The sequence below is a fragment of the Elephas maximus genome, chromosome 20 (assembly GCF_024166365.1).
Source record: "Elephas maximus indicus isolate mEleMax1 chromosome 20, mEleMax1 primary haplotype, whole genome shotgun sequence".
Classification (NCBI taxonomy): domain Eukaryota; kingdom Metazoa; phylum Chordata; class Mammalia; order Proboscidea; family Elephantidae; genus Elephas; species Elephas maximus.
The window spans coordinates 18,175,697-18,198,412 of NC_064838.1; the positions used below are offsets into that span (position 1 = coordinate 18,175,697).

General features: G+C 40.5%; 1 protein-coding gene across 10 annotated transcripts in view; it reads right to left on the minus strand.

The window, feature by feature from the left end:
* Positions 1-2,069: 2,069 nt before the first annotated feature.
* Positions 2,070-22,716, minus strand: part of FOXP1 (forkhead box P1) — a 416,711-nt gene continuing 396,064 nt past the window's right edge. For 8 of the 10 annotated variants that reach the window (XM_049862989.1, XM_049862991.1, XM_049862993.1 and 5 more), the window contains 7 exons: positions 19,375-19,576; positions 19,191-19,270; positions 18,501-18,602; positions 15,197-15,318; positions 13,416-13,485; positions 7,847-8,013; positions 2,070-2,215 (listed from right to left, as the gene is read on the minus strand). In XM_049862989.1, the coding sequence (XP_049718946.1) occupies positions 2,071-2,215; positions 7,847-8,013; positions 13,416-13,485; positions 15,197-15,318; positions 18,501-18,602; positions 19,191-19,270; positions 19,375-19,576 (888 nt within the window). In that variant the 3' untranslated portion in view covers position 2,070. The remainder of the gene's footprint in view (positions 2,216-7,846; positions 8,014-13,415; positions 13,486-15,196; positions 15,319-18,500; positions 18,603-19,190; positions 19,271-19,374; positions 19,577-22,716) is intronic. The other 2 variants (XM_049862995.1, XM_049862988.1) reach the window with 1 other exon arrangement.

Genomic DNA, 22,716 nt, shown 5'->3' on the forward strand with positions numbered 1-22,716 from the left:
GGGCATGCATTCACTTTGTCTTTGAGATGGGACTCTGTAGCCCTTTTAATACTGTGTCCTATTGGTAGCTTCAGTATTCCCATAGTTTCTCTTTACAAGAATGAGTTTTGGTCTATGTGGAGGTACAGGGAAAAAAAAACAAGGACCAAAAAAAAAAAAAACAAGAAAAAAAGCAACTTTGGTTCCGTTACCTACTTGCTTGCCTAATTTACTCTAGGATGAAGGAGCAGTTTTCTTTCTCAGGTTAGCAATAGCCTGTATTTTGTCACTTGCCTCTAAAATTCTTTCGCCTCCTTTGATCAACAAGAAGAGGATATTTGGCTTCTTCAGATAAAGCATAAAACAACATAATTTACCTTTGCGTAATATCTTTGGTAATTTTAGAAAAAAGGTACAAAGAATATAAATTAAGCTCCTAGAGGCTTTCAAACTAAAACAAGAACGAAAGCTTACAACCCTAGATAAATAAATGAGCAACAAGGATCTGGGTGCAGATGAAGTGTGTAGGGGTCTGCGGACTGAGGTTGTACTGACCTATAACCATCCCATTCTGGATGCCTCGTTTGTTTCCCAACAAGCCCAGGGCTGATGTGAGCCCCAGTCGACTCCATGTCTTCTACTGTTAGTTTATGACACTGGGTTGCTGTGACGATATTGCATAACAAACTGAACAGAATTTGCACATTGGAAATTAACACTTTAGCATTTGCTGAACTCAGTCCTCATTAACTCCCATAACAAGTTCAATCTGAAATCTAATTTGCATTCAAACAGATTAATGCCACCAAGCAGGACTGAACTGATGTTTAAATTCAGCGCCACCACGACTTACAGCAAAGTTGCTTAGGGAAGCCAGCTTTTTGGCCATTTTACAAACAAAGCAACCTACGCACCAGTTACGGTTATACCAACAGGGAGCCCACAGCCCATTGCAACTTGGTCCTACAAGGGTGAGCCTTCCATGGCCATATTGTCAGTGTGATTATTATGGGATTTTCTTTCTTGGTGCTGCCTAGGTTTCCTCGTGCTGGTAAAATGCTGTGACATTTATTAAGAATGATGGTTGCCGCGAAAAAAAAAAACAAAAGAAAAACTAAACCCCTTCCCACCCACCCCAATACTGCTTTGTGTGGAATGAATCTGCATTATTTCTAGAGTGTGTCTTTTTTTTTTTTCTGTCAGTCATTCTCTTTCTGGCAGGACTTCACGTCTGTGTGAGAGGACCTTCACGTGTATGTTGAGTGCAGCATTTGGGACCTTTTTGAAAAAGACCAAAACGGAATGTTTTCTGACTTTAGAGAAAACATGGTGATGTCTGTAGGAAAATTGAATGAGTGACAGAAAGCTACAAACGAGAAATGACATTCAGCTTTGTATAATAAAAACACCTATTAACATTCATCACAAGGTACAGAAAACTTGAAGCCTCCAAGAGGCCGTGGGCCCAAATGGAGGCCTGAGGTCAGAACTTAAAATGGTATAGTAGAAGCAAAAAAAAAAAAAAAAAAAAGCAATACATTAAAAAGTTTGGGATAATTATTTTTAACCCCTCCCCCCAATACACACACAAAGGCCTTCCCCGTCCCAACTGGAAGCAAAAAAAAAAAAAAAAAAAAAATGGAGTAAAGGCAGTGATATCAACATGCAGTACTGTGCAAATAGGTCGTCCATTGGAATCCTTAAATTCTGGGCAAAGGCTTGGTCTGCAGCTTAGGTGTACATGCTCAGTCGGTGTCCCAGTGTCGAATATCGGCAGGACTGCAGTTCAAAGTCTGCTGCTAGAAGTGAATCAGTTTAACAAATTTACAACACTGATGTTGACTGTTAAGAGAGGAAAATCCCAAGTACCAAACAAGTCCATCCAATGCACAGAGTACAAATTCCTTTTTCAACAAAAAGTAGAAAAATCAAAAATACTCCCAAATGGGATTCTTGATGGCACTAAAAGTTAACACATTTCAGAGTTGTCAAAATGTAGTGAAAATCCTCCAGACTGTACAACAAGTGGAGAACGCTTTCACTGCTCATTTTTGACGGGTTTTGTTTTTTTCCGATCTTCCTTCTCGGGGGTCACTCCATGTCCTCATTTACTGGTTCATCTTCATAATCTCTGTCATGGTCAAAATCTGGACTGTGGTTGGCTGTTGTCACTAAGGATAGAGGCCCTTCAGCTTCCTCTGGATCCAGGGGCTCTTCTTTGACATGTACGGGATGCCTGGAAAAACAAGAAGAGGTTCAGAGACGGAACTGCCTGACATGACGTGAGTCTGGCTTTTCTTGGGCAACACAGAAGCCACAGTCTAGAAGTGCAGTCTCCAATGTTGTTGTCACCTGCCCCACGTGGTTATTTAAAGTAAAATTAACTGAAATGTAAAACTGAGCTCCTTGGTCGCAGTGGCCACGTTTCAGTTAACGTACTCGATGGGGCAAAGACAGAACATTCCTATCATGGCAGAAAGTGCCACTGGAAGGTGCTGTGTTCTGTAAGAACTTAATGTCCTGCACAGTGTTGCTTCTCACATCTGAGCATGCCCGTGAATCACCTGGGCACCCTGTTACAATGCACAGTGTGATTCAGCAGGTCTGGGGCCTGAGAATCTGCATTCCTAACAAGTTCCCAGGTCATGCCAACAGTCCTAGGACCACACTTCTGAGTACCCAACAACAGGCCCTGTGGTGGCATCCTGGGTGGATGAATACAAATCTTCAGGTAATTACATGCAATAAGAGTCTGTAATGCAACGGTGGTTTGTGTGGAGACCACTGAGCACGGGAGGCTGGGCTAATCGTGGCTCGCTGTGTGTTCTGCTTTGCTAGTTAACATGCAGAACCTGTGAAAGAACTCTCCAGAGAACGACCCCAAGTGAGGTTCTATCATTAATCAACTTCAAGCAAACACAGCAAAGAGACACCATGATACATGCTTGAAACTCCAAATTAATGCATATTTTTACAAACTGTCAATAAGGCAAGAAAAGCCCTGCCAGGGAACACAAACGGAGAGGAAAAGGCGCGCTCAACACAACAATATGATAAGGAAGCAGAACCCCAATCAGAATAATAACGCTGTCAGCTGTAAACAAGGCAAAACATGAGGCCCGGCTGGTAGTGGCCACCGGACTGTGCGCGGCTGCGATGCGATCTGCCAACTTTCTCATTACGATCAGCACGTGGTTCACTCGGAGGGGACTGTGGGTGAGCACACAAAACCTCTCTGATAACAACTGAGAAATGTTCGTAAATCATATTTACAACCAATCCTTTGCAAATACAAATTACTTTTTGTTGCAGGGCTTTTGATATGTAAAAGAACCATTCACGTTAAAAAAAAAAAAAGGTCCCGTCGCTGGGACAAGCTGGCAGAAGGGAGGGTTTTTTAATTGACGTTATCAAGTATTAGTAGTAAGAGGTGGTGCTTGGGATGGTTGGCTTCCTAAATAATTGATGATGTATGCAAACCCCAAAGGCCACTTGAACCATTTAAAAACAAACAGAGGAGTGCGCTGGACTGCCCTGGAAGACGGGAATCTTCCGAAAGCCAACTGACTCTAAAATTAGCACAGCGTAGAGGGAGGTTGGGGGATAGATGTCAGGATAAATACCTTTAAAAAATAATCCTGCCCATACTCTTAAAAAAAAAAAAAAAAAGAACTATTTGCAAAACAGAATATAGCAAAGTTGCATCGTAGTACATTTTACACGTGGTTCTCCATCTACTTACAGGTTTTGAAAGGTCCTATTTGTCCATGTTTCTGTAGTAAGACCCACGGCTGGCTACATCATTTGTGCGGCCCCGTGCAAAATGAGAGGGGGCTCCTAGTTCATATTTCAAGACAGCAACAGCAGAGCATTAAACCACGGGTGGGGCCCTTCTAAGCAGGGAGCCCTGTGTAACGCACACGCTGCCTGCCTGTGAGGCCAGCCCTGGTAAGATGCCATGCATTCTTTTGGGAAGAATTAGCTATATCGATTATTACTCCATTAAAAAAAAAAAAACCCACCAATAAACTCTAATGTCTATTGTTTTGTTTTAGCCTACCCATCCCCTTTCATTTAGTGTCATATTTTTATATCATGTAAGCACGGTAGGGACATTGCTATTGTTAGCTGTAGAGTGCTGTTTATGTTAGTTTACTTTACAATGATAACTTTTATGATTATATGAGATTCCATTGTGTTGATATACATTGTTAGATGCCATCCTGTCAGTTCTGCCTCATAGTGACCCCATGTGAAACAGAGCAAAACACTGCCCAGTCCTGCACCATCCTTACAATCATTGCTATGTTTGAGGCTATTGTTATGGCCAATCCATCTCATTGAGGGCCGTTCTCTTAATACTGGGCATTTTGTGGTTGTCGTCTCCCCTCCCACCCCCCCATTTATATAATACGGTGACCATTTGTACCCATTAATCTTCCTACTTCTGCTGATTTACCTCCTTTGGATAAATTTCTGAGAATGGAATTGTTGGAGCAAAGGTCAAGGCATCTTTATGGTTCTTATGATTTACTGTGGTATTAATTTCTAAAGGGGAAATATCAATTAGACTCAACCTCATCTGCACTAAGTATTACCTCTTAAAAATATTTTGTTACTTAACAGGTACCAGGTAAGCTCAGCTTGCCTTAAATAGTATCTCTTGGATTATTGACAAAGATGAACATTTCTTTGTGTTTTGGTTTCATATTTTCACTCAAGAATTGTTATTTCATAATGACCCCTTTTATTGCCACTGATCACAGGGTTCTACTGATGGTCACTGGATAGGAATCTGTGTTTTTACTTAGCGGTATACTGACGTTCAAGTATGGTTTGTCAACATTTTCCCAGTTGCATTTTTTGTAATGAGCAGATTTATTAATCTTTTCAGGTTGACAAACCTGAAAATACAAGATGAATCACATCTTTAAGATGGGGTACGAGCAACCCTACAAGAAACTAAACACACTTAATGAAGTTCTTTGCTTTACAATTGTGGACTTTGGCAAATGTTTTGTTTGGCAAGAACTAAATCAGATACATGTTAAGTCCCCAACAAAACACAATTGGACAACATTAAAGAATATTTTGTTTTTCCTTTAAATTTGGAGACAAAATTCATTATGACAGTTTACTACCCCCAAGAAACAGGTTATGACCCTATCGTGACTGTTGGCATGATCCCAGTGTGTAACGGCTCCCCAACTGACTAGATCTATTGTGTGACAACCCCAAGATACTAAGGTTAGATACTAAGGTTTTGGAAAACTCTAGAAAAATGAAATCCAATTCCAGGATATTTGTTGGGTAAAGTAGATACCCCCAGGGTATGGCAAAAGTAGGACAGGCATCCATTGCTTCAGAGAATAAAAGCGCATGGATTTCCATATGAGATACATTTCAGGTAAGAGGCAAAATGCGTAAGCAACAGTGCCTTCACCCATACCCACCGAGTCTCCTGGTCCTTGGGGCTGCGTGTCTTCCCCTTGGAGGCTACCACCCCCTCTTTCTCTTCAATTCCTACTTCCGAAAGGACTCCCAAAGAATAACCGCAAAACCGCATGTTTCCCTTCCCCTTACATCTGAGTAATTCCTTTGTTTAGCCACTCTGGGAACACGAGAGTTTTTAAATAAAGCTGACTAGTGTTTAAAGTCATTGTGTTCTGGGGGTGTGCACAGCATGGAGTATTTTGCTTTGTAGCCCCTTTAGCTCCCATCAGGATAAAAGCATAATGCCCCAAAGCCGTAATTATGCGACTACTTTCTAGCGTTTCAAAAGAGAACCGAAATGTAGTGGTATCTGAGTGTCACAAAAAGGGTAAGAATGAAGAATTCTGTTTCAACAGCACATATTAGCTGAGCTCCCTTACTACCACGGTCCTTTAAACCTTGGTCCTTTAAACCTTGCCGTAAGGCTTAAGGCTTGATTTATTCCAACAGACTGGGAAGGTTTCAAACAAAAACCAACAATTTGCATCATAGCAGGTTATGTCATTACGGAATTCGCTTAATGGAAGTAGGGGGTCAGGAGAAGTAACTGTCTGTGACGCTGATAGCAGGCATAGGGGATCTCCTGTTGACATATGATTACCTTCAGCAGAAGTATAAACCTATGAGATCTGACCAACAATGTCTGCAATTTTGACACCTTCATATAGGGTTTCTTTAGGAAAAAGGAACCAGTTGAAACCTTTGTTTCAGTAAAACGTCTGATGAGTGTTGTAAAACGTTTTTGGTAATACTGGGATTAGTTCAAAGTTGTTAAACAAAATTAAGCCAGAGTTTTCTTTTGTACAGCAGAATCTGCATCGCCCTAAAACTGTTGCCTGGGAGGTTTTCATCCCAGTAGCTCTCTTTTCTCTTCCTAATGATTCTTTGTACTAAATAACAGGAATATACATCAATGAAACCTCCCAGTTCTTCTTATAGGTTATGAGAAATAGCATCTCTTCCATTCAGTAACTTCAGACATTCTTGCTCTAATGAGTATTTCTTGAAGTAGCTTATATGCCAATTTACATTTGCTCTGAACTTCCTCAGTATCTGGGTGAATACTCCTGTCATCACAATGATTTAAAGATGACAGTGGTAACAATAAAGTCGGAAACACGAGGTGGCTTTAGAAAGTATGACATACGGCACCCTCAGTGTGAAAGATAAACACACTCTCAAAATGTTGTGAAGTAAATGCTGAGAGACTGCTCCTATAAATTAAAAATGATTATTTCCATCTTTAAAGATCTTTTTCAAAGCACTCTGGGCATGAAATTCAAATGCTAGGAAATAAATTTCAAGATCCCCTGAACCCTCCAATTATGCTGGCAGAAAGCTTTTTTTTTTTCGTTTCGTTGTCATTAGATGCCAATTCATTGTGCTTCTAATTGCTATAGGTCATATTTTCCATTCCTATCACTCAAATGATCTTAAAATAAGAAGTTGGTCAGTAACTCAGAAAGAATGTGTAGACAAGGGGCCTGTTCTAGGAGCTGACAGTATTACAAACATTCAATTGGTTTATTCCTTCGAGTGGACAAGAGTTTTTATGGGAATGTGCTAACACCAGAGGCTGCGATGTGCCACAGCACCCTCTGTAAGTCCAACCATTTGGGATACTGTGGTTTCTTTTCTCTGTTTTCTAATTTTTCTGGGAGAGAGGGGGGTTATTGATAGCCACACCAATTTCCTCCCATCACCCACCTGCACGGGCATCCAAGTCTTCGTTTGCCCAGCCCTGGTGCCATTCACATTCAGCCTGGCCAGCCATCGCCCATGACTTCGTTCAGTTATATGTGCACTCATTATCCTGCCGTCTGCTTCTATAATGCTCCTATTAATTTTCCTTTTGATATTTGAAGTGCAATCTATAAATCATGCCACCTTTCATTTGTGCCATCATTAATGCTTGGTAATAATGCTGCAGCCCCACAGTCACGGTGAAGCTTGCTGCACAACCAGGTAAACAAGCACCTTCTTCTCCCTGCCAGCTCGATAGGCCTGAAAGGTGAACAAACTCCAGACTTCTTCATAGAGACGTGTACTCATTTTAGGAGTAAAAAGGAGTGCAGCTTAAACAATGGCCCCCAGTTGCAAGGAAGAGAAAGAAAGCAAACACGTTTCCCATTTTATTGCTGTGTGCACTTGTAGGGCTGGATAAAGCTGATGGCTTTTAGGGGAAAGTCAGTAAATGGTCCTTTTATGCACTAACTGAGCTAAACATTTCTAGAAGCACCAACTTCTACCTGTGCTGTAGGAAATGAGAAATTACCAAAAAAGGTGTAAAAATTGCCAAAGAAGGGCTTGTGTGCACATCAAACAGGGAGTACGAGCCTGCAAGCACAGATTTTTCTGGGGGGACAGTACTCACACGGCTTGCATAGGGGATCGGCCTGGACTGCTGTCACTCTCGTTGCTGTTGGTATGCTCCATTGCGCCGTTCAGCTCTTCCCGTATGGCGCTGGCTAAGTTGCCCAGAGTGGGATTTCCCATGGAAGCGGTAGTGTATAGAGGTATACTATTCTCAGCCATTGAAGCCTGCCACCAATCAAGAGAAAATTTATGAAGACATAGGGTATGCATAGACAGGAAAACTATTCGTTATGGGTGGACACAATAATCTCCGGTTCATTATACTGTGGTTGGCAAATACAAGTGCGTATTGAGTGTATAGGACTTTGTGGCACATGTTCCAAGCTTGGTTTTGAAGAGCTAGCTGGGGGGACCAAAGCACTGGAGCAAAGAAGGGACTCAGTTTGGACCTGCTGGGTAGAGTCACATGGTTCAGATGAGACTATCTAATATGAGGAGCAAGATAAAGTTTATGTCTGATGCCTTTTTTTCAAGAGGAACTGAATATTTCCAGATCACAGTGAAATATAATGGGATTTTCATTTCTTTATCCATTTTGATGACTCCACTATTGGATATTAGAGATTTGATCAGATTATTCTGGCCGCATAGCTCAAACTTATGAGAACTTCCATAAACATTTACCTCTTAGATCCTATAGAAAAAGAAGAGATTATAGAATCGAATCAAGTTTTATCTTTCCCCCTCCTCATTTCCGTTTTAATGGTTTTTGAATCTGTTTAGCGTAGTCTGAGATAATGGTAAAAGGTAGCACCATGCAATCTTCCAGGCTCAGCCCAATCTCCTGGAAATTTAGGACTGAAGAAAAAAATTCCTGGCAAAAGGAAGGTCTAATCTTATTTCTTTTTGGTATTTCAGTATGTCCATATTAAAGGTGACAAAGTCACTCCAGATGAGTGTCAGCAAAAAAGTGTGAAAATGGGGTTGGGGAGGGGAGGTGGGATAAAGAAATCATCAACTCTATTGTGGGACATTATTCATTTCCTGTTCTACTGCACTTGAATAAACTGGGCTCCTGCTCTTAAACGCAAACAATAGTCCAATACACCACTGGATTCAAGTTGCCATATTTGCTTCATTTGGGTAGTGCCTTTTCATTTTATTAAAGAGGGCAGACTTTCAAAAATTGGCAGCTGTGATCAGACCAAGATTTATCAAAACGGTACTCTTGCAGACTACACGATGACTGGTTTTCCATTCTAATGAGGAAAAAGTGCCATCACAAGACAATCTGGCATGGTGTCTTCAATTGGCCAGTCATACAAGAGTCCAAAATATTCTAGAAATCCTGGCTCTGAAGAGAAAATAAGAGCCAAAAAATGAAGACAGAAAGGTTGCAAAGCTGGGCTGCAGGGATCTGCCTGTTTACAACAGTTGCAGTCTCCCTCACAGTTCAAAACCCAAAGCCAGAAACGCCTTCTAGATACAAGGCCGGAGTTGAAGACCTGCGCACACTCACCTAACACAGCGCTGGCTAATGAACTATTTCCCAGTCAGGCCTCTGCAAGCCCACTGCTTTTCGTTCCCTCCATTTCTGAATTTGGGTATCATCTGCCTCCTTTTAAAAAGTGCAAAGGTTTTATTTTCCAAATGTGAACTCATTTTGATAAACTTAAGTTCTGAGCATTCACTGCTTTCCTACGGTTTGTTAAATAATTTGCATCAAGTGCTTTTTTTTTTCCACATAGATCTCCGGTAATTGCAATAAAGCTTTTTTTTTTTTTTTGGCAGAGCAAGAACAAAAGCTGTTGCCAGAATTATTTTCTTTGCAAACTGCAGCTGGACAAGCATCTTAACTGCTTGTATTTGAGACAACACAGTGGTCATGCCCCTCCCAGTCATGGAAGTTCTGCTAGGCTGATCATCCGAGCCTCCTCCCACTGGACAGATCACAAGATCAGCTCTCAGAAGATAATTTTATGACTACATAGTAAGAATGTGGCAAAAATGGGACCATCTCTAGCTTGGTATTGTAGTAGCTTCTCAAGTCAAAAACTGAGATGTAAACTCCACAACAAAAACCTGAGAAATAAAAACAAAAATGGAAATGTACATGAGAATATGTCCTAAACATGTTTGATTCCTCAAAGAACTGAAGTCCAGTTGAAAGACAGAGTAAATTTCATGTGTTAAGTAAATCTCACAGGTAGGATGACCAACTGTCCAGTTTGCCTGGGACTGGGGGTATTCTGGGGATATCGGACTTACAATGCTAACAAACACTGGGAAAGTCCCAGGCAAATCAGGACAAGCTGGTGACAGCACAGCTTTTCTGAGATGACTGTTTGCTCTCTTTGGCTCTAGAAGTGTTCTAGGTCAAAGTCATTTCTGATAAGGATAGAATCACAAAACATGGCCTGAGGCTCTACAGTTACAGTGGTGAGATGCATCTAATGGGCAAGTACTTACATCGATCCATAAAGATGACAGCCAAGAAAACCCCATGGAGAGGTTCTACTCAGTAATACATGGGGTCCCCATGAGTCAATGGAACAGACTAAACAGCATCAGGTTTGGTTTTTTGCTTTTACATTGGTCCTTGCTTGTCAGACAAGGAAGATGTAAATGAAGAAAAACCAGCTTATCTTTTACTGTGCCTTTAAATGTTCGAATGGGCTACAAAAAGAACCTCATACCAGACATGTGATAACTAGAAACCAGCATCCATCGAGTTGATTCCAACTTATGGCAACCCCACATATTACAGAGTAGAGCTGTGCTTCATAAAGCACATGTGGGGTCACCATGAGTTGGATCAATTTGATGACAACGGGTTTGGTTTGGATATGCAATAGAGCCACTTGAGAACTCTTTGTTGAGTGAATGATCACCATCCCACCTAAGGCAAAAAAATTTTTCATCAACTGCTTATGCCTAACCAAGTGGTTCTTTTTTGTCAGCTGATGTCCACTGAGGAGCAGGTGAGTAACAATTTCTGTAATGGACTTAATTATATAAATGGTCCTATGCACAGTAAGAGGCATCCTATCAAACTGGCACCTTTGCCAAAAAAAAAAATGAAGGTGCTTAAGTAATGGTGCAGGGTCTGTTAAGTACCGCGGCTCCTGGAACGTTAACGACTGTGAGATCCTCGGGGGCGGGGGGGTGGTGGGGGGGGAGAAGACAGTCTATAAATATGAAGCTTTACGGTTACCCTTAGTTACTTCACTTTTTCAGAGCATAATGCAATCTGTCCCAAGTCCCATGTTTTATTTCTGTAGTGGATTCTGCTGTCCTATTTTATATGTTGTATATCATCCATTATGTTGCTCTAGTATTTTTTTTTTAAAGAGATTGTTCCACTATTATTTTTACTTGTCTTGAAAAATGGAAATGGGTGATTGCAGAAAGGAAGGCCTGCTGGGAGAACCTTTAATTTGCATGGCAGCGAGTTGTGGTATGATACTGTCTACTGATCAAGGGTCCAAGCTCAGAGAAAAACACCAAACCCAAAGCCATTGCTGTCGAGTCTGACTCACAGCGACCCTATATAGGAGAGGGGGAAAAATTCACTCCTGAAATTAGGAACCGATACCAATTCATTCACTTCACTTCATTACTGACATAAAACGTTCCTGGCAAACTGCCGGATAATTTTTGGGCTCTCCTAAGAAACTAGAAAGGGTGCAGAGAATGCAAAGAACAAATGTTTTGGAGATGAAACAAGAAAAGTTCTATATTGATAAAGCTCTCTAATTGAAATTAGTCACGTGACTTGGAGAATCCAGAGGATGCGGGATGGCTGCCTTTTTTTTTTTCTTCTGCCTTTCTGCCTCATGAATGTAAAATGTGCCTGTAATCTCAATACCATGCCAGATAGAGCAGCCTTTAAATTCACACCTCACAAGACTCCAGGGAAAAAAAGTTACTAATGAGTGGTATTTACAGTGGCGGCATCAACGCTCGCTTTCATTTGCTTTCCTGAAGTTACTGCATAAACTACAAGTAATTAAAAGAAACGCACAAAGTCGTTTTCCCATTAAATTTGGTTCAGGCTAAAAATAAATGATCGTTGAAATGGCAAGTTCAGTGAATTTGCCTCTAAACTGTAACTGCACTTAAGGTGGGTCATCCATTGTGGGGAGGCTGAAGCCTCTTCTGAGTAACCTGGGGAAAGAATTCCATAGGGCACACACAGTAGGTCCTCAATAAATATTTGGTTCATGAATATAGAGGACCAGGGCTCCCATCATCATTATCTCCACCTTATCCCACTCTGTTTCCATACAGCAGTGTCTCTCAACCATCTGTTCATTAACTACCCTCTAAGAAGGCTGTTTTATACTTTTTCTCTCCTTATTTGCCACTTCTACCCACTCTGCCCTCAGTGAAATTTCAATACCACAGATATGCTATGTATCTGTTCACGTGTTGTGGCTCTGTGGAGGGCCAGGCACCATTTTAATAGTGAAGAACCAATCTTTGACGGACACTGCCCCATTGAGGATATGTGTTCTAGTATTGAATTATAAATGCCATATTTATCTTTAAAATATGTTTTCTGGTTGTTGTTAGTTGCCACTCAGTCAATTCCAACTCATGGCAACCCCACGCTCTACAGGATTTTCCAGGCTGTGAACTTTGCGAAGCAGATCTTCAGGCCTGTCTTCAGAGGCGCCTCTGGGTGAGTACTAACTGCCATTGTCTTGGCGAGTAGTTGAGCATTTAACTGTTTACACCACCCAGGGACATAAAATATGCAATTTAGAAGTTACCAAAATTTCCTTCCTTGGCCTGTCTTCCAGAATAGTTGGCACAGGATACTGGTTACCTATCTATGAAATCTCTGAGGTGGACTTTAATGAAGTGATACTGAAGTATTCTCCAAGACTGAAGAGGTGATTTTTCTCTGTGGTAACTAAGAAATACAATCAGTAGGAGGCCTGCCCTGGTAACTCCTACTTGGGAGGGATTCTCAATCTGGCTCCATACCGGCATCTTCATTCCTAAGCTACGCTGGTTATATAACAAGTGCGTGGTGTGTCAGGAGGAAACAAACCTTGTGTGTGCTTATTATGTAAGCTTGAGCAATGTGCTCAAAACCTAAAGGGCTGTTCTTAAACACCTCTATCTGCCGAACAAAAACAGTTTACTTTTACAGAGCGAGCCCAATTCCCCCGGACAAAAGGAAAGATGCACAAATAGACTTTAAAAGAAGACGTAAAGAGCTCTGCTTTCTCTTTAAACCCGTGAACAATAGAAGGTCATGTGACACAGTGGCCTATCATCCTGCACATTAATAGCTGTGCTAGAGTAATTACACTTGTGGTATTTTTGCCTCAAGTGAAATTCTGAAATAAGAGGATGGAAATTATGATACTGCTGATAAATATTAATAAGTGAACTTTTAATTTTTTTGCCACAATATTCAAAATGCTAAGCATCCTGCTAATGCTGAAGCAGCCCGATGTGTTTGCCTCCAGGGAGTGCGATGCTTTGTGCACTTAAGAAAAAAGTTTAACGGAATTAAAATTTAATATCTAATTAGAGTGAGGCTAATATATTTTGCAATGAGTGGGGGAAGCCATGTGCCTCTGTTGCACGTTCGGGGTGGCTATTAATCTTACCTGTAAAGCCGCGTTGAGGGGCGCGCAGTAGGTGTGGCTGCTCTGCATGTTTTTAATAAGGGAAGGGTTACTGTATGAGAGAAAGATAAAAACTCAAAGTTAAACGCAATCACCTCCCGAGCTCTTAGCTAAGTTTTCTTTCAAGCTTGCTGGTATCCTTCCAAATCAGAAATTTCTCCCAGTGACTAAGCCCAAGAAAAATAAGGCTTTATCCCTCTATCCCCTAGCTTTATAGGGCTGGTCTGTGTTAACACCTCTGGGAACAGACTTTGCCAGTAGAGGCAACTGGGTATAAATTCTTGCTAAGTAATAACAGGCTTGGGCACTAGATTTTGTATCCCGCAAAGTTTTAGAAGTCACCCTGACGCAAAGAGAGAAGCAGCAGGCTTGGGTATTATGCGGGGGTGGTCAGCAGGCTGCCGGCAGGGTTTCCTGGGAGTGTGCAGGGGGAATCCTGGCCCTTAAGTATTGTCATGATTTGAGCTCTAGATGGACTATGTGAGTAACGAATGGCAGGCTGGCTCTGGAGGAAGACCTCCAAGGCACGTTTATGGCCTAGGGAAGGGGAGGCGCCTTCTTAAGTAACTGAAGGTTGGGTTTCAATCCTTCTTGCACAGCCAAGTACGGGAGGGTGTGGGGAATGTGGGACGCTGTCTCCATTAATTGACTAAATGAAGAAAAGATATCGTCTAGACTACTAAGAGTCAAAATACTAAATAATCATACAGGAGACACCGAAGGAAAGGAGTGGCTTCCAGTAGGAAATTACCTCCACTTAGTGGTGGCCTTTATAGGAAGTGTACGTACTCTTATTAATTTCTTTCCTCTGCTTGAAGCATTTTAATCATTATTTCATTACATTTATATTATTATGCTGAGTGAGCAAACGAGAAGAAATGAACCCCACTGAATGCACATTCTTACTTTAAATTAGTTTCCCTTTTCACTTGGAGGAATTATGGGTCAAGCAAAAGTATTTACTGTTAGGGTCCCCATAAGCTGCTGAATCGTGATACAACCAACATTTGCATTAAAGACGTCAAAAAAGCATTATTCAAGGCACTGGTGTTCCAAAGAGAAACGAGAGAATTACATGTACAAATCACACAATTTAGTTCCATTGCAGAAAGCCGTGGCACTGCTACGTGGTGAAATGTAAAATACATGGGATGAGTCAACCATGCAAAGCCAAAGCAACAGCAGAAAAAAAAAACAAAAGCAAGTAAAGGCTCTTACTGTGCGACAAGCTCGTCAAAGTTTTCATCGGGGCAGTATTTGCGAGGACGGCCTCGTTGAATATGGCGGCCACGTTTAAACTCTTCATCATCAACTGTCCAAAAGGACCCAAACTCATCCTCTACTCTGATAAAGCACTTATGCAGTGAGAGGTTGGTGCGAATGGCACCCTGGGATAGGAGCAGCAGCAAAGGAGATGAAGTGGCAACAAAAGGAGACGGGGTTGGGGGCAGAACAGACATCCAATACAGGGAACAGGAAAAAGAAAATAAAATGCAATAAGCATAAGCAAATGGTTTGTGAGGGTTAATATGCATTGCCACCTAAAAGCTACTAGCATGTGATGCAACAAAGACCAGCAAGCAGGGCAGGGGGACTGGTGGGCATACAAAACAGGAGGGATGAAATGCTTTTTTGCTTCCCTTAACTCAGACAACGTGAAACCAGTTCTTTGGTCTAACACCGTCTAGCAGCCAAAAGCCTCTACGTTATACTTGTTAGCACAATCCAAGCTAGGCTAAGAAGTTCAAACATGGTGGACGTACCCACTGATCTTTTGTGGCCTTCGTTTTTGGAATTCTACTTCATCCACTGTCCATACTGCCCCTTTAACGTTTTCTACTCGCACAAAACACTTGTGAAGGCTAAGATTATGACGCACTGCATTCTGCAGCAAGTATAAAAGAGAAAACATTATATTTTCTATAAGAAAAGACTCCAAAAACAGCAGTAAATTCAGCCTTACAGTCCCCATTTGTAAAACCATCCCCACATGCTGTGTCTGCCACCCCTGTGGATGACCTCTTGGTGGTTAAGGGCGTCTTTTCCAAAAGCAAAGTTTAAAATACCAAAATCATCATCAACTGTACTAAATCATGAACTGTACTTTGAGCATTTCAGTCTAGACTGGTCATAACTGACCAGAAGAAATGGTTTAATACGCATAAAAGCCCAAAATAGGTTTTGTAGTACAAATCCAAAACTATCGTCAATGACTTCAAGATAAGCTCTAAGCCCCTAAAAATTGTGGGTCGTTTTCTTAACTATGAAAGATGATGACTCGGTTAACATTGTTCAATACAGTTTTGTTCTCTGGCTGTAAAACCTTCCATAGTTTTCTCTGATTAAGAATACTTCTAAATTGGATTTCTACCATTGAGAGTGCCACCTTGTGTAACTGACAGGACCAGGGAGTGAAGTGACCCCCAATGGATCAGCGGCCATCATCAAGTTATGTTTTACCTCTCCAAATATACATGCAAGTTGGCCCTTATAAATTGAGAAACTGCCAACGCAACACATGGGTATAACTCCCAACGGCAAAACGACGATATTCCTGCAGCTGATGGTTTCTACAGATACAGATTTCTTTCTTACAATTAAACGTCACTTCTGGTCATTCCTAAGCTGAGACCTTTGATATACTGACAGTCTATCAGGAAGATCTCAACTCCAGGCTGAGATATTTTTAACATCAGAGAATATCTCATCTTTTCCTTTGAGTTTCAGGAAAATTCACAACCCTTACTGAATACAGTAATAAGCATGGCTTCATTTCTTTAATTCTTCTGATTGAGCTTATTGACCAAGACTAAACATAGGACATGAGGGTATTCCAAATAGACTCATGTACTGAAAACTCTCTTGTTATACAGAAAAAGTAGGCCACCCAGTTGGGGCATGAGAAATTGATGTATACATCACCCCTCATACACCTTGGTAAGCCCTGGTAATACAGCTATCGCTCCAACATTTTACATCCTTCCTCTTCCATACCTGTAACACTTCCTCACTACATTATCCTTAAAGGTGGCCAAGCCTGATGCTCTGGGAGGTGTTTCCTATATTTGGTGACTTTGTGAGGGGAGTTGAAGCTGGATAAGGATGACTTGTTTTCTCCAACATGGAGTACTGAGAAGATAGTGAGAAGTTTTATTGCATGGTGTGAAGGACTGCTCATAAGAACATCTATAGGATAAATTCCCAAGAGAGTCTGAGCGATGTCAGCATAATTGGGGCAGATTAAAGATACCAGGGTGACTATCAAAGGACACCCTTGAATCAAAAAAGTTTGAGAGGTTTTCTTAAAATAACAACAACAAAAACCCTCTAAACTCAAAACGTTCATTAGTGTGTGTAGTTGGCAGGACAAATTTCTTTGCCTATAAAGTGTAGCCTGGCCTTTAAATAAGCACTTTCTTTTATACTGCACAAAGGCACAGCAGAAGGGTCTGAAATTACCTCCTAGAACAATACCAGGGAGGTTCAAATAAGCAAACAAACCCATGCAAATTTCCTTAAGAGATCCAGACACGGCATGGCATGTTTACATGCAGGGGAGAATTACTGGGAAAGAAATCTCCTCATCCTAATTATTGTGTGATGTTTCATGTTTGAAAATAATTCACCAGGGTATCAAAAGGTATAAAACTAAATGGCCTACAGTAGCTACTTGTGAAAAGAAAAAAAAAATTTTCTGAAGGTCTGCCTGTGCTCTGTTTTCCAAGACTGTACATCGAAGCGTAAAGCAACCAGAAATCAAGAACTTTCTAAAAAGACGATTATGCCTAAAGATCTGAGCTTAAACATCATATTCATATATTTTCTACTTTGATCATGTGTGTTAATAAAGGCAATTTGAAGAAAATGCTTCATGTTTATACTCCTAAATTTTGAAAAGCGTTCTTAACTAAAGAGCCATTGTACTTTATCTCTCAAGTCAGGCTGAGGACAAGAGGATAAGATTTTGAACATATGTTCCCCTCAGTGCCCATGTGTTTTAATGGAAATGAAAGGATACTCACAGCACTGTAAAGTTGATAAACTAATTCTATGTAGGGAATATTCATTTTCAATTAAAACACTAATTGACCAAGAACTTAACAAAGGAAATGTTCTTTCCCATATATACAATTGGAATTCATAAAGGAAGACATTTATTTCAAGCAAAGTAAGTTTTCCTTGCATCCTATAATAAATCCCTATCCTATTTAAAATAATGACATGTAAAATATCCTAAAATGGCTGTATTTTGCCTGGAGCATAGGAGTTACAAAAATTCCAAGTAGTAAAAATGAAAAAAATGGAATGAGGGAAAATCCGAAAACTTGGGAGGGTTTACTCCAATACAACAGAATAAATACTAATGGCATCTGTGAACCAATTGCTAAACTAGGAAAACTTCCTTGGAATGAGGTATGTCACGTGACCCTAGGTGGTGTTGGGGACAGTCAACATGGAGCTATGGAATTTGACCAGTTTTATAACAAATGATATAATAGTGATGATGTGTAACTCAGAAGCTACTTTTCTTCCTGGGTGTTTGTGGTTCTCTAAGGGACAACCTATTTAATACTACATTGTGTTCTCCCTTAGTAACTCCCATATTCAAGTGCTAGTTCTTGGATTGCATAGCTGCCTCCACTAAATGGATCAATGGGCTTTTCATCCAACCAATGAAGGTTGTGTCCAGGTTCCAACTGGTCAAAAAACAAGTAAATTATGCATTTCTGCAAATACTGGCTGTGTTAAAAGACCGAAAAGAATGAGTCTGGTGTCAGTTATAGGACAACCTCAACATATGGGCCCTCTCCTTTTCCCTACAAATTCTGACCAGAGAGAGGAGGTTTTACTGGTTGGCCCATGTAATCCCAATGTAATGGGAGTCTTCCACAGGAGCATTTCAACTACAATGGAACTATTCCCTCAATCAAATATTCCTATAGTTGAGTGTGTCGAAACAGTATTAATGTGACTTCCTTATCATACAACGACCTTATTATACCAACAACAAATTCTACTCTATAAATGGCAAGAACCAAGGCTGAACAGGCCTTAGAGAGAGCTTACCTTCCACGTGGCTGCATTTCGCCGGAAGTAAGCAAACATTCGTGTGAACCAGTTATAAATTTCGTTTAGTGTTAGCTGCTTTTCTGGAGATTCGAGAATGGCCTATGTAGCAGATAGTAACAGAAGGAGATAATTTATGACCAAATCAGCAGACTCGTCCTTACACAGTTTCTTGAAAATATAAAATGACAGTGATTTGGGGCTAAATCCTAAGAAAGGTTTCACAAAATGATCTAAGATTAATGGTTGTGTTTAACAGTTCAATAGCAAAATTCAAAATGGAATTATCTAATTGTTTTGAATTTTTATTTCTGTTTCCGTACAGAAATATTAATTTATTAGTCATTCACAAAGCAGAATCAAAGAGAAATGCAAAACATTTCACTAGCTGATTAAAGCTCAGTAATTATTTAGAGCTCAGATTAATTCTAGGGATCAGAGATTACTGTAGCTTGTGATAATTGACTTGCCATCTTTAAACAGGCTCATTTTCACTGTTGTGTGAAATGAATTTCCTAATAATCACATCGTATTGTAATACTTAATCAAAAGCAATTATGTTATATATTGCAGTTTTAAAAAACCTTATAGAAAAGGTTTGAGCATGCTTGCATACTAAATGGTTTTAAATCTACTTCATCAATATAACATATCCATGTATATGTGCCCCTTTTCATATAATTTACTTACCTGCCTAATTAAAGATGCATATGTAAATGGTGGTCTAACTTCCGCATTCTTATAAAATTCTTGGTTCTGCGCAATATCTGCTAAATAAGAATCATTGTCCTATTAATTATCACTTTTTAAAAAGCAGCTCATCTGCAAGAAATTAATATTATAATTCTACATGAGGCAAAAACGAAGTATCTACCTGAAGTAATGGGCACATTGTATTTGTCTGAGTACCGCCTGCGGATGGGTCCCACCGTGTGCATGCTGGTGGTGGTGATGACGGAGGGGCCTTGGGTGACGGGAGTGATGGGGGTGGTTGGGGTCGTTGGAGTATGAGGTAAACTCTGTGGAGAAGCCTCTGACGCAGACTTGGAGAGTGTGACACTTGATACCAGGTTCAGCTGTACAGAAAAGAACAATTGAATCTTAGACCACTTTCAGAGAAACTGACCAACCAACCAAAAAGGCATCTAAAATAAAGCAAGAATGATACAAGGGACGCATGACTAGCTTTACTTCCAGAAGTAGACAAGTTTATCCACCACCAACCGCTGTCAAGCCAACTCTTGGTAGCCCCAGGGATGTCAGGGTAGACCTGGGCTCTATATAAGGGTTTCAGTGGCTGATTTTTTAGAAGTAGGTCACCAGGCTTTTCTTTGGAGGTGCCTCTGGGTGGACTGGAGCCTATTCCAATCTTTCAATTAGCAACCAAGCATATTAGCCATGTGCCCTACCCAGGGACTCAGATGTGTTTATAATTAAGTGAAATACAAGATGAGCTCATATGGGAAAACAAAGTCATTTAGGATTTAGAATAAAATACTTTTTGCACTATTCTCCTGGTCTTTTGGTGAGACAAATGTTTTCCAAAGGCTGTTAACTAGGTGTTTACTGGGGTTACCAAGCCAAAGGAATTTGAAAATTCTAGGTCAAAGCAAATTTCTTTAATCACAACTTCTCACCGTCTTCAACAGCCTAATGTGCTTCATAAACCTCAAAGAGGGAAATGACATTCTTGTATGTAGCACCATTACAGACTTAGGTTTTAGGAAACATCAGTTGGAATACATTGGTATACGTCTGAGCTATCCAAAAGAGCTTCCTGCAATGATGTGCTAGCGCAACTGAGCAACTGTTTTTACTTCACTTTTGTGACTGTAAATTGAAATAGCCACACGTGGCTAGTGGCTACCACACTGGACAGCATAGGGTTAGGCTACCCAGCACCACAATGAAACTTTACAGATGGGAACGACTGGAAATATGTTTGGCCCATGACTCACATTCAAAAGAGAGGCACTGATCCAATAAGCCTTCATTTATTTCCATCAGTTGGCAGAGACTAATCTTTAAAAGCTTTATGTGTAATCTTCATTCAACTCTATCAAATATGGCATTGGAATTTATTAATTTAAAAAGAATATGGCATATTTTTTCCTTCAAATTTCAGTGTTCAGACATAGAATACTCTAATGCATCAAGGAAGTAAATATTATGTATTTGAAGTAGTATAGAGGAAAATCAATGATTACTATTTTGACTCCATCTGTCTACCTATCCATCTAGCCAGCTAACTAGCTATCTACTCTCTTTCACACCTTGAAGTACTAGTACTGTTCTTATAAATGGACTTGTCTCCATTTTCGAAAATTTACTGGTACAGAAATATTACTTTAAGTCTGGCTGTGTTAAAGAACTTGATTGTTACTATTGTAACGTAATTACTATCTCAGATACACAGAAACACAGCTGCCCCCAAATACAAGAAACTTCACCAAGTAGGTTTTGTTGTTGTTGTTGTTCACGGTGACATTTTCTCAGGCCAGCTTTCAAATTACTTAGCACAATAAATCTATTTCACAATTGCTCCAGGCCTAAGTATGAGGCATTATTTGGGGAAGCTATTAAAAATGAGATTCCCCTGTGATCATCATCAAAGAACATATTAAAAGACAGTTCCAAACTGTTAAGAAGACTCAGCCTTTACTCACACTCTAGTATTGACAAAGGCCATGAGGATTCTCTGATATGTTTAGGAAAGTTCCATAAAAAAACAGTAAACGTGAAGAAAGATCAAATATTGGGGAAATACTGTGGTGCCAGAAAATGTAATGTTGGGTTGAAAGCTGTTTGTTATGCTTTCCTTTTTAGTTTCAGCTTGAAATGTTGGCTTAGCAGGTAACAGACACCAATGCCTGAGAAAAGCAAGCTATGGAGATGGCCTGGCCCTTACAAATCCTCCGTCAAGAGCCGCTGTGAGTTGCTTTCTCAATAGTGGTGGAGACTTGGCTTCATGACACACATTTGCAAACTAAGTGTGAACAGCTCCGGTTGGCAGCCATGGAAAGGAGCTGGGCTGAGAAGGCAAGGGGAAAGGTTTGGGGCTGACCTCTTCTCCGCCTTGGACCTTAGGGTCTTAATCACTGACCAAGTTCAGGGACAGTACACACAAGCATCAGCCCCAGCGAAGGGTCAAAGAAATTAGGGCATGAGAGGCTAATCTTCATCAACATACAGCTTTCTGATGAGGCTTAGCTAAGAACATCCAAACACTCTGGAAAGCCATGAATGATGTGTAAAAATCATGTTTCAACCACCTGCCACTGCAGGGTTTCATTTAATTTTTATCCCACCACTGATAACTAAGATGCTATTCCTTGTATTTTACAGATAAGCAAGCTGAGGCTTGGAGAGATTAAATAACTCGCCCATATTCACAACCTGTAACATCCAATACACACTTGCGTGCTTTTAAAACCTTTGTGTATCATCTTCTTCTTAGGCCCGGTGAATGGAAAAATAAACACTAAATAGTTTCATTCTCTTGTACGCTCATTTTTGGAAAGGATTCAGTGAAGAGCTTTTATCCTTGCTTACGAATACAATTCAATACGTATCTACTGAGCAAATACAAGGCATTGTAATGAAGAAAACCAGAATAATAACCACAACTGCTGTCCATGAAAAACACTGGGTCAGAGAAAATGTGCAGAACAACTGTAAAGCAATCCTGAGGACCAGCTCAACATTTAGCCTTCTCTTTTCACATTACCCTCAACGTTTTGGCTTTCTTAAAAGCAAAATGAAAATTATATATAAACACAAGCGTCCTTAAGAAATACGCACATTAATTTCCAGTTTGTGAGGAAAAACACAGAATTCACTGAGTTTTAATTTAACTGTCACAAACCGAAACTCATGTAAATATGGGTGCCCTCATATAAGAACAGAAGACAAGCCACACAATACAATGTCATCAAATGTGAAAAGAATTTGACGCTCGTAGCTTACAAAAGATTCAGCATTTGGATTGTTTCTGCCCAAAAAGCTACACTGAAAAGAAAATCCCTCCATGTTAGCACGACCCAGGAAGAAAGGGGAATAGGTAGGATTTCCAGAGGCTTCTGAACATAGGTGGCAACTGGAAATAAAACACTAAGCCTGAAGAGAGCAGAGAGGGAGCTTACCAGGCTTGACAAATGACACTGTGATTCACACCCACTGCTGGGCTGTCTCTAATAAGCCACAGAGGAAGCAGCCA